At 38.6% G+C, this 19,211-nt stretch overlaps 1 protein-coding gene across 1 annotated transcript in view; it reads right to left on the reverse strand.

Annotated features, from left to right (window-relative positions):
• LOC127632849 (ephrin-A2-like) overlaps positions 1-19,211 on the reverse strand; it is a 147,728-nt gene that overhangs the window by 13,364 nt on the left and 115,153 nt on the right. The window contains exon 2 of the mRNA XM_052111655.1: positions 6,714-7,006. Within this exon, the coding sequence (XP_051967615.1) occupies positions 6,714-7,006 (293 nt within the window). The remainder of the gene's footprint in view (positions 1-6,713; positions 7,007-19,211) is intronic.

A 19,211-nucleotide genomic window follows, 5' to 3' on the forward strand; every position in this document is an offset into this window, starting at 1 on the left:
AAACAGGAACATGAACATTTTGCTTATAGGAATATTCCAGGTTTAATACAATTTAAGCTCAATCAACAGCATTTATGGCGTTATGTTGATTACCACAAAAAAAGCAATTTCAACTCATCCCTACTCTTCTAAAAAATAAATAAAAAAATATCAAGGTTACAGTGAGGTACTTACAATGGAAGTAAATGGGGCCAATTTTTGGAGGATATAAATGGAGAAATGTGGACTGTATAATTCTTTCAATGGACTTACATTAGGGCTGGGACGATTCATCAACGTCATCGATTACAGAAATACGTTGATTTGCATAACATGCATCGGTGTGTCGCAATGGAATAATTAAAATGGCATCACCCGGTTTAAGCATAGATTCCCTGAAGAACAAACTGCAGCTAAAAAAACTTGCCAATGGTGATCTAAAGTGAGGGAGTATTTTAGCTGGAGACCCAACTGTGTAAGATATGCAAATTGGAAATGGCTTATCACAGCCGTACAACCGCCATGAACGAACACTTAAAGCGAAAGCATCACGGAGCGCTTGTCAAGACGGCAGCACCGTAAGTCCTATTTACTTTTTGTCCCCACCCAAACATGATATAGTATTACAACACGTGTTTCTGTTAGTAGTAGTCACTAAAAATATATTTTCTATAGTAAATTTTGCACTATGCGACCAAAAACGTCTGTTATTAGCCACTGACAAGTACATTTTAACATTTCACTCGCCAGTGAGCGTGGAGGAAAAAGCACTGGTGTCTCATTCACTTGAACTCAAACATCTCAGGGAACCGCACCACGGACGTCACAAGAGCAGCTCTCTTGAGAGTGTGTGAAGATGAACCACTTCTCAAGCGCTCTGATGAGCACGCCGTCTACAAAATGCAAAACTCCAGTGAAAATATAAACATGGTATAAACGGATTTGTTTTGTGAACGCAAAGCGCTGCAGTTTCACTTTACGGCCATGTAATGTCAAATATCCGTGTTCATTGTGGGTTTATTCATGCAGTGTTATAACATGCAGTGAGACAGAGGAGATGTCCTGCTCTATTTCTGTGGAGATGATCAAATGCAAGAAACAGAATCTCAAAGTCATCCTTCATGAGAAATAAGGGCTTGTGAGTTAACCAGAGAGCCTTAAAATAATGTGTGAAAGTGAAGAATTTAAGGCAGAAATATTTTACTATTGCATAATATAATATAATATAATATAATATAATATAATATAATATAATATAATATAATATAATATAATATAATATCTATACAGGTTACCTGGGTTACAAATGAAGCAAAAGAAAACAAAACATTGAAAGTCCAATGGATCAAAAGTAAATCGGACAAATAAGAGAGATATATTTTAGTTATTTAGACATATTTTGATAATTAAAATATAATTTGAATTATTTTATTATTTTATTTGACTGTCATTCATATGTTTTTGAAGCCTGAAAAGGAAATCATATACCCTTATTTTATTATATGACCCAAGCTAAATTTGTATAAATGACTTTGTTGTGTGCATGAAGCACACATAGAGTGTGTATGGTAATTAATCATCATATTCGTGAAACATCTAAAACAGACAATTAATCATCATAGTCCTAAAACAGTAATCATAGTCATAATCACAATAATTGGTTTGACAATTAATTCTCAGCCAAATTTCACAATCGTGACCCCTATTTTTTATTATTAGGTTCCTACCTTGTTCCTCCTAAATTGTTTTGTTACAAATGTTTATTTTACTGAGAGTTGATTACGAATGCACAAGTTTATGTTATTCCTGTTAGAAAAACATTTAAGTTTTACTCAAATTGCACAAATTTTACAGTAACATAATTTTATGTTGGACTGCTAAATTCGATGTTGCACAATGTTTTGATATTCCTCCTGAAAGTGACTTGAAATGTACATTTGTTTCATTTATTTTGTTGTTGGATTGCTAAATGTAGATTGCACTTTCCTTTTACTTTTATTACTCGAATTACTCGAAAGTTCTTACTTAAAATCACTCCAAAATAAAATTTAAGTAATCTACATTTAGCAATCCTACAACAAAATAAATGAAACAAATGTAAAATTCAAGTCACTTTCAGGAGGAATATCAAAACATTGTGCAAAATAAAATCTCTCCAAAATAAAATTAATGTTGGACTGTAAAATGGAGATTACCAGTTAAAACAGGGCTATTTTTGTTGCAGAATAATGCCCTGCAGTGCACACTTTGTTTCTTGTACATTTGTTTGTGTTTAAGAGAAGATAATTGATTAAAATATTGAAATATTAATGAGACGAGTTTTTTATATTTATTTTGGGTTAATTAATTGTTATATTAATCAAGAAATAATAATAAAAACTCGCAAATTAGTCGTTAGATTAATCGACTAATCGAAAAAATAATCGTTAGATTAATCGATAAAAATAAATAATCGTTAGGTGCAGACCTAACTTACATTAGTTTATTTTAGCTGTAAAGATTTATAAATAGATGTTTTACAGTTGTTTGATTGTTCTTTGTTTACAGCACTACATTGTAATGGCAACAAAGTTGTAAAATTGTATATAACTTTACACAGAAAATGTTATTAAGAAAATGTATCAGAGTGGTGGTGGCGTAGTGGCTAAAGCACAGGGCTGTTAATCAGAAGGTTGTTGGTTCGAATCCCATGGCCACCACCATTGTGTCCTTGAGCAAGGCACTTAACTCCAGGTTGTTCCAGGGGGATTGTCCCTGTAATAATTGCACTGTAAGTCGCTTTGGATAAAAGCGTCTGCCAAATGCATAAATGTATCAAACTAAAAGCATTTAAGCACACATATTTTTACATCTTGTGGCTATATTTTGAAAAAGTGAGTATTTTAACGGATACAGATTGCCCCCTTTCTTTTCCAATATAAGTGCCTCTTTGAATTATTATTATTTTATTTTTTTAAAGAAAAGGAAAAAGTACAAATGTATTTTTGTGGTAATTAACATCATGGAAAAAATTCTGTTGATTAAGACTAACCAAAACTGAACCCGGAATATTTCTTCAACGTATCCCTTTGTGTTCCACAAAAGAAAGAAAGTCAATCAGGCTTGGCATGACATGAGGCTGAGAAAATTTAGACCAGAACCCATTTATAACAGGTGCTTACCGGTGCTGATTAAAGTTATTATTATTATTGATTATATTTCTTTTCGGGTAGTGAAAGTTGATACCACTCTTCTAAGCATTGAAAGATTTTCATCCTCAAGTCAGCTCAGTTTTTCTGGCCTCTAAATCTTTGGCTCTTACAGATAACAGATGGCCATGAACCATTAAAAACGACTTCTCAAACCGATTATTAGGACAAATGTGCTTTTAGCGTTCAAAAGAGCAATTTGTGTGACTATCCTTTTAGGATCAGGTGTCTTGACAAACAATGGGAGTGATTTAGTGTGGGGCAGAGCTACAGGTTATGTCCCCCCTGAGCCCAAAACCTCTGAACCTCAGGTTTAAGGGGAAAGGGGCTGTACTAGGTGCACTGCAATCAGAGAATGCTGCAAATTCATTGATTTCAATTATGATGATGCATCAGATGTAGAGGAAAAATGCTAGGGTTTGCAAAAGTATCACTCCATCACTCAGAACATTTAAGCTTTTGCTGCACTCTAATGTTGATATCCGTTGACCAAACAGAATATAGGAGAGGTGGGTTCAGTTGTGCTTTCGTAAATCGAATTAGCTGTATCCATACTCAAAACGAAGCTTATCCATTCCTATCCGTCAAAAGCTCAGTCAAAGCTTTCTTTAGTGTGAAGGTGTCTTAAAGCAACTCGGGACATGCTAAGGAGGAAGGGCAGGTGCTAAAAATCATACTATTCTACTTAATGAGCTGCATTATTTTAAGATGAAAAGCTGCATTCTTTTTTAACATGCAGACTTTCCTCTCAAAGTACCTTCTCTGATTCTCAAAGCTGGGATAAACACACACACATGCACACACAGAAAAAAGCACAAGTTAATGTAAAAAAGAAAAAAGAAAAAAAGAGGTGAAATTGCCTCATTAATGCATCCTGCGTGTTGCCCTAAGCCTTTTCCCTTTGCCTGCACCCAGCGGGAGCCCTTTTTATCAGGCCAAAGGACACTTTTCACAGGACCATTAGTGAAACAGGGACAGATGCAACCTGGCAAATTCCCCCCTGTCATGCAAGTGAAAAAAGGGGGATAAAACAGAGAGTAAAATTCTTTTTAAATTTCCTTCCATCCGGCCAGACAAAAGTCTGACCTTGAGTCGATGGGCGGGCTGCCTCCAGAGGACGAGATGTCAGGCCTGTCGGGCGACATCCCCAGCCAAAAAACTACCTGTCCAGGCTAATGGCTTTTAGCTGTTGTTATTTAAAAAATGGTAATGTCTGGAACCCCAGAAGCTGCGGATGCAATTACCCCCTTCAGGATACCTCTGTTAAATATGATTTAACCATCAGCATAATTTGGACAGTTACGCACGATGGCCTTGGAAACTGTTTTTTCACCTATCTCACCCAGAATGACAAAGTGTGCAGCTAATAGTGCGCATCACATTCAACAAATTTACAATTTCATCAAGCGGAGAGATCAGGACACACCCAAACTCTTTACTAAATGACTCTGAAGCAGACCCAGGGGATCTCAGGGTTAGAACCGAGCTTTCCGCCCAGACTCCGCCTGATTACACTTCCAGACATACAAATTGCTATAATAAAATTCTGTGGATCCTTCTGCCCCGAATGTGACTTCAACTAATACAATAGAAAATGTCAGACATTTAAATGACATTAATAATTGATTTTCAAACTATTTTAATTTGTTTACAATGTCTGACACAAGAAAAGAGTGTTCCACTTGGCATGGTGCAGATTTCTGGCGAGCATACAGATATCACTGAAATTTGCTTATAAGAAGGTTTACAATCAAAATAACATTCAAAAGATAAGTGCTTTCCTCCAGTGTCCCTAATGGTAATGCATTATATTATGTATGAATTATTATTAACCATTTATTGAACACTGGTACAGCTTCACGTCTAAGACCACCTTTTACTTATGGTAAAATCAGCAAAAATGCACAGCCCCTACTGGCTTATTACTTCATTATGAAATTGTTTAAATGTAACACATGCTAATGCATGCTGGTGCAAACAGTAGTTGGAAAGTGGACAATGTTTTGTGTGGTGAATGAAACTATGAAGCAAAACATATTAATTAAACTCTTGCCAATGTGGAGTCCAATTCTGCTTACTCTATCTTCTTAAATTTGGATAAAAACTTCCTTCAAAAACAAGCACCAGAGAAACCAGAGAGAAAAATGTCAGAAATCTTATATTTATTCAGGGGAAACTCTATTACTGTATATGAGTCATTGTTTACTAACCATTTACAAACAATATTCTAAATGGGTTGCATATAAATTCAAAAACTGTAACCTGTAATTTAGAGTTTTAGTTGCACTGTACATTCAGACCCATAAACCATGTTGTAGAAACATTTACAGAGGACTGGCATATGCTGTATTTTATTTCTTCTTTTAACCATATGTCCCTAGAGACCACATAACAGACTTGAGCAGACTGAACTCTGTGGCACATGTTATTGATCAGAGTCTGTTGTGAAATCTGGGCATCCTCATCAAGTCTTCCTTTACTCTTTACAACCCAATTCCTGTAACCCAATAGCCATCAGTACAGTGAATGACTGCACCCTGGGGCAATACTGACACCTGGTCACAAACAAGAGCAGACGACAGGTTTGGAGTTGAAAAATGAGAGTTAGACAGAAGTTAGTCTCAGCATCAGGTGGGATTACCTATGGACCACCCACAGTCTGTTCACTGATTATATGGCAAGCTGTAATCTGATTGGCTGACTTAACAACTTACAGAAGTAATGCAGCCTTCAAGCAAAGTCAGAAATATCGTAATTATGAGTTCTGAGCACATGAATGAAGCAAAGTCATATTTATCAGTATGAAACTCAGAATTCTAGATGATACACTATTTGCCGACTTGTGACGTCTGAAGGGGTGTGCCATCATGAAATATGAAAGCTTATAGTCAACTAATTTAAACTAATGACACTCTTTGGAGTTTGTTTTATGCAAACTTATAAATAATTTGTTATTTAAATGAACTATATTTTTTCATACATACTTTAATATATCACATAGTTTGTGTAAAAGTACTGCAGGAGTATTCTCTTCTGATTAATCACTGGCATAAGAGAACAATAGTTTTGACGTCATATATATTTTTTATAGTTCGACTTCTTTAATATTTTGTTTAATATGAGACCTGTCATAATACCAAATGCCCAACTCATATTTACGTAAGTGCTTCCTATGTGCCCTTGAAGGCAGGAAACATGTTTTTATTTATTTATTTATTATAATTTTTTTATAAGTTTGCCTAGAAACAAAGTCATGCTATGCACCATGTTGATACAGCAAGTGATTTTGAGGATGAAACAATTGTCGGAGAAATTTAGTATTTTGCATGCCAGATCTATAACTGTGTTATTATCTATTTCAAATAAACCCAACTCCAAACAGCGCATTCAAATCAACTGCGATTTGTCACTTCATATGCTATTTAGATGGCTCTTCCTGACTAAGTGGGCACTTTAATAATAAGCATTGATGTTATTCATTAGACCATTCGCTTTTTTTGGTTAAAGGTCTGGCAACACGAAACTGTAAAGAACTAGGTTACTCACAGATGTAGTAGTATTCATGGCCAGGTCGGAACTCGAAGCCCAGGGAGAAGGGTGTGAACAGCTGAAACTTCTCTGAAAACTTAAGAGGCCCATTTGGACTCAGTGGGCGATTGCACTCCCAGCGCTTGAAGCCTCTTGTGTGGTGGTTGCAAGTGGTGTAGCCATCATAGTTGACCATGTAAAGGATGTAGCGTTCCATGCGCTCCTGAGGAAGGAGGTCCTCATAGTGAGGACAGTAGATGTCCAGGTAGTCATTGATGGCCACCTCCACGGTGTATTCACCATGCAAGAATCTGAGAAAATAGAGAAAAAACACCTGCAACAACTGCATTTGCACCATTTGAAACAAACAAGTTATTACTATGACAAGCAGAAGTTCAAAAAGTTTACATATTTTAACACAAAACTCCCTCAAATTAGATCCTTTAATGGCAAAAGAGATTTGCTAGAGGCTCCTGTCACTCATAGTGGAGATATTCTCTATGTTGTCAGTGACAGGTGGGATTGGTAGGGGAGACTTGGTGCTGAGGGTCGTACTGACTGGAATGACCAAGTGGAGGTGGATGAGAAGAGATTGACAGGGGTTCAGAGAGAGAGAGAGAGACTTCATTAAGGGTTTTCACACAGTCTGGCTTCATCCCAGCTCTACTGAAATTAGTTTGTTGGCCAGGCAATTTAGACACAAATTGAGCACCTGCAGGAAGGTACGAGTCAAGGTGCAAAAATTGCAGCCCCTTCGCTGGGACTGTGACTTCAAGTGTAGATGGACCATAAGGACCCAAAAAGTATCTGGACTCTCTAAGGGATAGTTGACCCAAAAATGAAAATTATGTCATCATTGACTCTCAGGTTGCTCCAAACCCATATGGATTTCTTTCTTAAATGAAACTCAAAATGAGGCTGAATGTTCATTTTGATATGACAGCCTCAGTCAAAATTGACTTTCATTGTATTGAAAAAAGATCCAGTGGATGTGAACGGTATATATGAGGCTAACATTCTGCCTGAACATTTTGTGTATCAAGTAAGAAAGAAAGTCATAAGTTTGGAAAAACATGACTATTACACTAACTGAGGTGTCTGTCAACCAACAAACCTGGATCTCATTTTAACTGGGTCAGTTTATGGTCTAACATTAGCTAATATCTGCTTACCATACATTTTATTTTTACCTGGCAAGAAAAGAGTGTATATTGTAGACATAGACACAGCAAAATGTGTGTACATTAGTCTTTCAGATCATGTTTTTCTCTTCACAGTGTGAAGATGACATTAATAAGATCTAATGGCTTCAGCAAAGAGACTGTCACCAGTGTGGTTGACACACCTGCTCCATCCTTCATTCTCTACACCATCAAAGCATCTTCACTACAAACACAAGGCAGCCAAGCTCAAATCAAGTGCTCACACTATGTGAACCCATACCAGAACACTTCCTCCAATTTAGCAGGATATCAAAGTTAAGCAAGGGCTAGATGAAATCAAAAGAAATGCTTGAGGACCACAAAAGCCACAACACAAGGATTTTACAATTACATGGTCTAAAGTCTGTGGACACATGAAAACCACACCCATAAGTGCTTTTTGAACATTTGATCTCAAAACCATGGAGATTAATAGGAAGTCCTCTCTTTGCTACTGTAACAGCTTCCACTCTTCTGGGAAGGCGTTCCGCTAGACTGCAGGGATTTGATTTTATTCAGACACAAGAGCATCAGTGAGGTCAGGCTGATGTTGGGAGATGGGGTCTAGCTTGCAATTGGCATTGAAATTCATCCCAAAGGGGTTTAATGGGGTTAAGGTCTGGGCTTTGTGTAGGCCAGTCAAGATTTTCCACGCCAGACTCAGTAAAGCATGTCTTTATGCATATGGTCTCTGTCATGCAAGAACATTCTATTTTACAGAAAACTTTTTCGTTTGCAGAGATTAAATGGCTGTTTGCTTGATTTGTCATGCACCTGTTAATAATTGGTGTAGCCGAAGTCGCCAAACCCGTTAATTAGAGGTGGGTGATCACATATTTTTGGCCAAGTAGTATTCCACCAAGTGCTCAGTCTAGTTTTAAAACAAATTATAGGACCTCCCTCGAAAAAAAATAAATCACATGATGTACAAAGAAAAGGCAAATGTTGCTTTACATTGTTGGCTGTGTTGTTAGGTTTAAATTATTCAGAAAATCACATGGCTTTGTTTTAACTGGGGGTCATGAGGGAAGATAGAACAGGGCCGAGTCTGGGGATGAGGGGGCAGAAGACTGGGGGATTTGCAATGAGATTTGGCATCAAATGACAGCTAATCTAGGACTGGAATTACTGTCAAAGGGCCAAGCCAGGCCAAACACCAGCTGTAGCAGCACACAAAGCTTCTCCAGACGTCTACTTCCCTTATCACTGTGGCCCAGAGAACAACCCCCTTTACACTGCCTGACTTGATCTCTTTTCCTTTTTCTGTGCCACTTTCTTCTTTATCCATCAGCAATACTTTAAACCCCCCATGCTTATATTACAGTCGACATGGACTACATCAGTGATGCTCTCCTAGTTCACCTCATAGCCAACAAGCTCAATAAAGCATCTTGAAAAAACACCTCATGTTCATCTTTATCCCTCCTCAGCACAGAGCAACCAAACATTTGTCTCCCTGGCAGTGAAAAATACTTGGTTCACTCTGGATATGTATGCACTCAATTTTTTTCCTTGCTTACTGTTTTTTTGTCAGGTTCCCTCTAATCACAGGCTTTGCCAGTAAACAATATTGAGAGCAGAGAGAAGATTAATGAGAGAAGGCATTCGCCATAGGACCCTACTGATGTTTACGGAGCTTTAAATTTAATTATCTTGCCATAAAAACATGTGTTAGCGGCCCTTTAATGTGAAGTGCGTTATCATTACTACACATTCCGCGGGTCAGGCATCTCTCTTTCAGATTCATATGGTGCATTATGCCTTAATAAATCGATAGCATTGCCCCTTCCCCGCTTCCACTACTAGATGTCATTAAATGCGGAGGAGTCGGGCAAATGGTCCAACACACTGAGGCAACACGTCATTCCTTTTTTTATTCAAAAGTATCTCGCTGTAAAAAATGACCTTACAGCCGATGGCTGGTGGATACGGGGTGGTGGAGGGGGAGAGATGACAGATGGAAATATCAATAAGTGAGCCCAGAGTGTTTAGAGAGAGCTAATGCATGCAGTTAGGAGAGCGCGCTTCATAAATCACAGTGTAGTCAGTTTACTGCTCCGCTTCCCCTTGTCCTCCAAGCGCAATCCTGATCAGACTTCCCTGAACTCCTCTCTCGCTCTGCCGATACATCAACAACTGATCTCACATCAGCTGTAAATGAGCTGTGTAGCCCCCCTTTCACAGAGTGATATTTTCATTACAGGTTACATCCTTAAAAATAAAGGTTACAGAACCAAAGAGGGTTTTTCTGCCTAATGTCATATAAGAACCTTTTTGAAAATTTCATAAAGCACTTTGACCAATCATTAAAGGAATCTCTTTAATATCTCCATTATTTCAATGTAATAAAATGGAGAGTGAGTGGAGACTTGAAGTCTACTGCTTTTCATATTTTTATCCTGAGAAAAAGTATTCTCACAGTATCAGACATGAACTGAAATCCAATTCTGGATTTTGAGTCTTTGGTTCGTTGTTCAGCTGCTATCATCGTCACAGGACTTAAATTAATCAGACCAAAACACTCTCGTTCGGCATGTTTAGAAAGAGGGTGACTCTCTGGGTGAACTTTCCTGGCGGTGCGGTAAAGAAAGGGTTTGAAGTACAGTGATTTACGGTGGTGTCTGGCCGGAGAGCCTCAGTTCCAAATTTTAGAACTTCCTTTCATAAATGTTTGCCTGTAGAGTCTGTTTTCCAGGCCTAAAGCAGGAAGCATCTATAATGGAAAATGTTAAAAACCAAACAAGCTGATCAGATAAGACAGAAACCGTGATTTTTTGTGGTATTTAGAGGCTCCTGGCCGGTGCAAACAACACCGTTATGATTAGATGTGTAAGATAAGAACCACCGATTTCTGAATGTTGGTCTCCTCAAGCAATGATGTGAATTTCAGAATTGGAATAATGAAGTGGAAAAGTGAGTTTGATTGTTTTAAAAATTAAATATTGACAGCTTGTTTTTCTGTAACCACTAAAGGTAGAAGGAGGGGGTGTAACTTACTCTACCTCTGCACTATTGGATAAAGACAGGCCAGCTGTCTAGATGGAGAGTGAGAGAGAGAGAGAGAGAGAGAGTAGAGAGAGAGAGAGAGAGAGAGAGAGAGAGAGAGAGAGAGAGATACCCAATAATGAGACAATCAATACTTAGCCTTTTTTATCTTCTGAAATCATTACAATCAGAGCCAAGTCATTAATTCTATTCCTCACCAGATCTTGCCACAAAGCAGATGGTAAAGTTTGCCGAACTTTACCAGGTCAAACAGGAATGAGTTTGTGTTTTGTTTAAAACTTCGCCAGGCTGTTGGCTTTGTCTATACTGAACCTGTGAGTTGAGCTGCAGCCAAAACAAATATGTGTGTTTATTCTGCAATTAACCAATGATCAGGTCATATTAGTATAGGCCAAAAACAGGCAACTAATAACCCGGAAAAAGGCTCACACACTCCAGGCGTAATTCTCCCTCAAATGCAGCACCATTCGGTTGGAGACTCATCACCTCGGGCGTGCTGCAGGGGTGTATGGTCAGTCCGAGTGAATTTTGGGATGATGAGGGCAACTATGCTCAGGTTGGTTCTATTATTAAGGGTTTCACAGTACGTTGGGAGGAGTTTTGCATGTGTGTGTGTCTAAGAGTGTTCATATGCACATGCATGTGTGTGAGAATGGCCCTTTGTATCATCAGCTCTGGGTCTGGAACCCATTTCCACATGCTCAGCTTGGGCTTGGTCTGTGGACCACCTCTCCCCATGTGGAACATGTTTATTGTTCTTTATGTCAGGCAGACGCCGAGACCTCTACGGCCCCCTCCTCCCTCCACTTCTCCCTGCAATCTCTCCTGTTATTCCAACTCTGTTTGAGCAATTTTTCTATCACAGCATCTATGCAAATGTTATCCCAGCTGACGTCCAGACAGTGCTAGAAAACTAAGTCAGGGGGATGGTTGAGAAAAATAAAACAAACAAAAGAAGAAAAAGTTTGGGTCAGATGCCTCAGGGGACAAAACACATGTGCGCTTTGTGTGAGAGGAAGAGTAATGTTTTTTTTTTGTTTTTCTTTTTAAGGAAAAGTTCAAATAAAATTAAAATTGTCACTCTTTACTCTCATATGTCATTCCAAATAGTTTTTTTTACTCTCATCTTTTCAATGAATCGGTTTATCCATTTCACAAAAACATTCAGATATCAAAGAGTTCCGGTTCTCAACCCACTGACTCAATGATCCGATCTTAGCAGTTAATAGCTCCTGGAGGGCAGATCATCAGTGAATGAATTAAAGTTGGGGTCTGTTTCTCACACAAAGCTATTTTGTTTCTGTTTCTCACACAAAGCTATTTCAGAAGACTTGGAATATACTGCACAAGTTTTATTGTCCACATTTATAATACTTTTATAGGGGTACCTAAGCCACAGTCCTCACTAGCTTTAATTACATGGGAAAAAGTGGCCAGGTTATTCTTTAATAACTCAACTTAAAGGAATAGTTCCCCCAAAAATGAACAAATTCTCTCATCGCTTACCCTCATGTCATCCCATGTATGACTTACTTTCTTCTGAAGAATGCAAGCACATTTTTTTAGAAGAATATCTCAGCTAGGGTTCCCACTATTTTTGATGCACAAATTTCCAGGACATTTTATGCACCCAACAAGTAAAATCCTTAAGCAAAATCACATGCGTCCATTCTTTTATTTAGGTGTTTTTGTGTTTTTTGATAGTAGTTTCTCACATCAAGATAATCAGTTTGCTCCATGGTCCTGTGTGATTTTTAATCCCAGTAAAGCTGTGATTTATTTCAATAAATATATAGTCTGTATGCATTGCACACTTCAAAGTGCTCTCTACAAAATTTGCTGCATAAAGGGTACTTTGGTGTGGCTTGCTTCTGTTTCACAAATTTGTTAAGTTTCATTAATTGATTAGTTTAGTGACCACTACTGGAAATGCCACTAGGTGGCGACAAACAAGTGTGCTTTTATGTGCTTCGAGTGAGTCACTGAATCATTTTGCGATGTTCATCTCTTCATAAATTTAGACAGTTTTGAAATATTTCTTAAATCTTGGTACTCTCAAAGACCATTTGAGAGGCAAAAACTTGTGAGAAGTTGGAGCCGAGGTTACGCATCACTTCATAGACTTCAATGATGCGAGTCATGTGAAAGCCCCTCAACATTTATAAATGCTTTTACACATTAATAGCTCTTCCACCCTTTTCTCTCTATGATGAACAAGGTAGACTCACTTGCTGATACTGAAGTAAACTAACAACATGCTGCTCTCATTCAGCTGGTCAGTACATGTACCATGTCATTCAGTTTTTTTATGAATGAAAAGTTTCATGAATGCTGCTTCTCACTGTGCATGCGCGTTTGTAGTTGTAACCAATCAAGAGATCTGCCTCGATTGGACTGCGATTGCCTAGCACACGATTGGCTGGTGCTGTAATCAATCACAATGGTGTAAGAATCCTTAACATTTATTGTTGTTTCTCAATCCGTAGCTGCCGGCAGTTTGTGTATTTGACTTCCGAGTCCTGATTGTTACCATGTGTTTGTACATGTACCAAAAACCTTGCTAGCAACACAGTCAAACCGTTTTATTATATTGAAATATTTTCCAGGAACATTTATTTTTTTCCAGGACATTTAGATATTTTTCTTATTTTCCATGACTTTTCCATGACTGGGAAACTGCATTGCAAAATTACAGGTTTTCCATAATGTGTGGAAACCCTGCTCAGCTCTGTAGGTCCATACAATGCAAGTGAATGGTGACCAACATTGTTATCCATAAAAGTTATCCATTTAATCCATGTCTTCCGAAGCAATCCAATTGCTTTTAGGTAAGAACAGACCAAAATGTAACTCCTTTCACACTGTACATCATAAACCGGCCATTGCAGTCTCTAGATCATGTTTTGGCAATCATGATTTCAAGCTCCATTACACTTCCTAGTGCTTGATGTATGCACAGAGAGCTTGATGGTGCTAGGAAGTGCAATCGAGCTTGAAACCATGATTGCCAAGGAGACTGCTAATGTCAAGGTTTATAGTGCAAAATTAGTTATATTTTGGTCTGATCTCACCCAAAACTGATTGGATTGTTTTTATGCTGCCTTCATACCTTTTTGGAGCTTGTAAATGTTGGTCACCATTCACTTGCATTGACTGGACATACAGAGATGAGATATTCTTAAAAAATTTTTTGTTTGTGTTCTGCAGAAGAAAAAACTCATACACATCTGGGATGGCATGAGGGTGAGTAAATGATAAGAGAATTTCATTTTTGGGTGAACTGTTCTAATTCGTTTTCTATTTTAATTTTGGAATGAGTTATTCTTTTAAACCATCATTTGCACCAATGTCTAGTTATAGGTATGGGCGAGTAGGTCGGTGTGTCCAACATAATTATCCAGGCGCTGTGTGTTCTCTTTTCACATAAAGTCTGTGTTTACATTCATCTCCCCCTCACATGGCGTCCTCATTTACTGTGGGCCGCTGTGGGGTGGCAGCAGTCAGATAAAAGCGTTACGTCCTCACAGAAACACTACGCCTCCTGTTTTAATTAAATTTTTATGTCTTGTGTAAGACATTTTAGTCACTAAAATAGACTGGGAGAAAATAGAACTGGCCAGTGTAGTCCAGCAAATGAAAGAACAGCTGACAAAGTCGTGTTCTATCATCAAAAGCATGTTCAGAGAACAGCTGAAAGCAGGGCTGCTGTCTGTCATTATACCGCGAGTCTAATGGGGTGTTAACAGGGCCATTCTGATATAAGTTTACATCCTTTTGGTATGTACGCATATATTAATAACTTCTTAGACTGTACCATTTTAGTTAAACCAAATCTACTTTTCTTTAATTATTATTTGGGCTTTTTGCCATTAATCAGACAGGGAATTATAGAAGCAACAGGAAATTATGGGAGAGAGATTCAGAATGACCCTAAGCTGGATTCAAACTTGGGTCATCTGCTCACAAGCTCACCATGCAATGTTTCTGAGCATCCCAGAGGAATCTATTTTAGCTTAGGAGAATTAATGGATTTCTCAGTTAAGTTTCAGTGAAGCATCACTTTGTTTTGAGATGTTTCTCCAAAAAATTCCTTAGGAGAAATAAACATAGACACAAGGGTATCAGGATAGAAAATTCCTATGGATTGCATAACTCTTGTGAGAAATGTCTGAGATCATACAGAAATCGATGATGTGATTGCAGACATCAGTGTCTTTCATGTCTTTCATGTTGGTTCCTTACACATATTACATGATTCCTTACACTTAATCGCAACAGTTCCAAGGTGTAACTCCAAGGTGCCGCATTACAATAATTTAGAAAAAATTGTAGGTATAGTAACATGATTCTATGAGACCAGGTTAATGATATTCAGAATTTGATTTATGATTCAGGGATCAGAATAATTAAATGATTCTAATTTCTGATTTTATTTTATAACATATTTATGATCCTGTCTTTAAAATGAACTTTCCCCAACTATTTTTTATTTTAAATGCATTATGTTGCTAGGAGGAAAGGATGTCTGTCACAATGTTTGGTATTTACTTTGCATGTATGTGTTTGGTTCCCAGCTCACCACAAGCTCTGACAGTGAGTGTAATGAGGCTTCCAAGATTTAATGGCATGGCTAAGAAACTTCCCTCTCTTACCTACAGATGCCTGTTGAGAAGCTACACCACTCCCCAAAACACGCACTTCTTAAAACAATACACACGGTTCTGCCTTCAACAATGCAGACACTGCTTAAAATATCACACCCACAACACACAGAATCCCTTCAACAACACAGCGTAAAAATACACATACTTTCTACATGCACTGCTCTGAATGAATAAACTATTTGCTCCCAAATCCAGCAAAAGATAACAGCCTAGAAAATAGGCAAAAAGGAGCATTTTTGTAGGTCTGCTTGTGTTTTGTGTATGTGTGTGTGTGTGTGTGTGTGTGTGTGTGACAGAGAGAAAGAGCAAAACTCAACAGTAGTTTCTGGGTGGTTATAGAAGAACAGGGCGATTAACAGAGATTTCAGGAACACACACTTTCAAAACAGAAACTTATGGAACAAAATACATTTTTACACACGTTTATCTAGAAGAGGACAGAACTCTATTGACAGATCTCTCCAAACCCTACCCCTAAAATAAAACATAAGCATTTTTTTGAAAAACAAAACAAAACCCTATTTATGAATAATTATTACCTTTGAGGATGTCCACAAAGAGAGGTTTTCTCAGAATATGTAAACCAGCTAAATCTGGTAAACCTGTTTCCCTACACTGCTGCAACCTGGCAGCTTTCACTCGTAAGGTTAAACACACAGGACTTTACATTTAGCATCATTTAAACAGCAGCTTAAAGTCAAGTCCCTCTGGACAGCATGTTTTTCTCCATACTGAAGCCTTCATCAATCCTGAGAGAAATATTAGGTCCAACTGGCATTTAAATCGGCTCTAATTCTAATCAAGACATTTTAATCAAGAGCAACTACTGAATGGATACCATAACACATATTCAGTCCTTCAAGCTTGACTTTATTTCAAAATAAAAACATGTGTGAGGCCGTGATCAAGTCAAACATCTCAGGGGTCCTCTGCTCTGTAGACAGTGTTAAACAATTCTGAAAGCTGTTGGCTTTGACTGGCCGATCTCTCCCCACTAATTTGAGCAATCATAGTTTTGACGGACAGCGCTGGCAACTGATTAATCATGCACTTGCAGAGTCTTTGTTTCCCATTCGTTTTCCAAAAGAAACATGCATGTGGCATTCTGAAAACATTTACATGCATGAAGCGGTGATACGTGGAGAATAAGCAGAAGGGTTGAGTGGCATATTAACCCTTTTTACCTCAGCCATGTGCAATCACTTTTGGGTTGTACACAGTGTGGATTTCATGGAGTGTTACCAGAATACGTATATTAAAAAGGGATGAAATCCACATGCTCTGCATGTTGCAACCACTAGGGTGCTGCTGGGACCTGCACAGTGTGATTGTGTGTGCTTTTCTCCACAATGTGATAACCTGCTGTGTCTCTCATCATGAAGTGAGTAAACACCTGTCTTAGAAAATACACCATCGCAAACAAACAAACAAATGAGCACAGCGCAACGTTTACCAAGCAGGGCACGCTTGTGTGTATTGATGTGTGTAAAAATGCATGTTAAACTAAACCCACATGCATACACAGTAAACCCTGTAATTGTCTCTCATCTTGAGTACACACACACACACACACACACACACACACACACACACACACACACACACACACACACACACACACACACACACACACACTCACTAATGTCCGCCACCTAATTCTCACTTGTATAACAAACACACAAAAGATTTTGAGAATGCCGTTCTTGGGTTTCTACCTCTCTGTGTAAAAAGGGACTGGGTTTGTCAGGGGGCATCAAACAGAAAATGATGGCACTGCCATGCACTCTAGAGCTAAGTGTATCACCCGTCCCACTCTCCCTGACCTGCCCTTTGTCTTTTTTAACACCATTAGCAAAGTGCAGGGTAATAGCGTTATAAGCCCGCACCGGTCCACGGGAGAGGGATTGGGTGACAGACTCTCATCTTGCCCGGCCTCTATTAAAAGGGCTTGATGTATTCTTTTCTTTCTCTTCGTGAGTACCTGGGCCATTTCCTCACCATTCACCTCTCTCGGTCAAACATCTCATGCCTGATCATTCCCTCTAAAAGCTCTAACCAATGTTCTCTGTACTTCTGCTTCTCTTAGGAAAGTTTTTTTTTTTTTAAAGACATGTGGCTCTAACACAGAGATGAACCTGTATCTCACTAATTTTGCCAATGTTAAGAAAATGCTATCCTGTATAATCAGTGGCTCTTTGCTCAGGGTCTTTCAGAACATCTGCACTCTCTAACAAAAGGAAATGAGAATAAAACAGCATGAAATATGGCAAAATAAACCATTTACAAAGTGTTTGAGAGTGCGTGGGTATGTTTGAGAGAGAGTAAGATGACCATGCAATATCTATCCAAAGTAAAAAACATAGATACATATGTATATGTGTTCTATGGATTAAAGGTACCATAAGATACTCAAAGATTTCTTTATTACTTTTCCTAAAACCTTATTAACTGTCCACCTTTTTTGAACTTCAACAACACTGTCCAAAATTCCATCGCCCAAACACACATCAACCCAATATAATGTGATTCAAAGGCAAAGAGTGATTCTGATTGGCTAAAAATGCACAGACCATTAGTGTCATCAAACTGATCTACAAAAATAATGATAATTTCAAACAGGTTTCCCAAAACTCGTCCCCTTACACCCCAAGCACATGCTATTGGTTAAGCCAATGTTGCTGTGTTGGGATGCTCAAACAAAAAGCAATAATTTAATGTCACCACAAAGCCACAGTCTTTTCTCTTTTTGGCTTACTTTCATTCAGTTGTCTCTGCATATATAACTGGGATATAAAAAAGTATTTTACCACTGAAAAAAATACACCATAATATCATATAATACAAATGTGTGCCAAGCAGGCCTTTGTTTCTCGATCAGGATTTGTAGTAAGACAAAACACAACTGCTTGAAGTGGTTTCAACCTCTACATCTTGTGAAAGAAATGAACATTTGTAAAACTTTGAGCCAAACTTGTGTCTGAATCACAGAGCTTTTTCTTGTCAATCTCACATTTGGATCAGCCAAAGAAAGCTAATGAATGCATAGACCCTGGATGCATTCCGCGTGGGCATGCGGGCACATCGAGCTGGGAGGTGGAGTGAAATCCATCCAAATGTTCAAGCAACATTCTTTCGTAGCAATTACAGAGGGATAATTTCTGAGATATCCATCAGTGCTGCACATAACTTGCAGTGACCAACTCCTTTAAACTGGGCCAGGTAACACAGGCCACACCCCCAGAAATGCTCAACTGCCAACCATGTTTGTGGATGTGCATGATGGTTTGGTTCCTGGGCTCAGGTAGAGGTCCACTAGCTCTGCCAGCAACCTGAGCCGTGTAATGACAAGAGTCAAGACAAAGCAGGCAGTGTAGTCACCGTCCAGCTCCCAGCCAAGACTCCCAGATGTGAGATAAAAGATACAAGCACAGAGACAAAGTTATCTGCTACCTGCATCAGCCAGCAGGGAAACTGGAAACCTGAGCCTATTGAGGCGACTAGATCAGTGTGTCTGAAACGCCCACAGGAGTAGAAGACGGTGGCAGTGTGGTGCAGCCCCCTGGGTGGAGAGGTCCGAAACACAAGTAACCCAAGCCATGACTACCGCCCATTTCCCAGGATCCCCTTCCTCTACAACCCCACCA

This window comes from Xyrauchen texanus, chromosome 39 (genome assembly GCF_025860055.1).
Source record: "Xyrauchen texanus isolate HMW12.3.18 chromosome 39, RBS_HiC_50CHRs, whole genome shotgun sequence".
NCBI classification, from domain to species: domain Eukaryota; kingdom Metazoa; phylum Chordata; class Actinopteri; order Cypriniformes; family Catostomidae; genus Xyrauchen; species Xyrauchen texanus.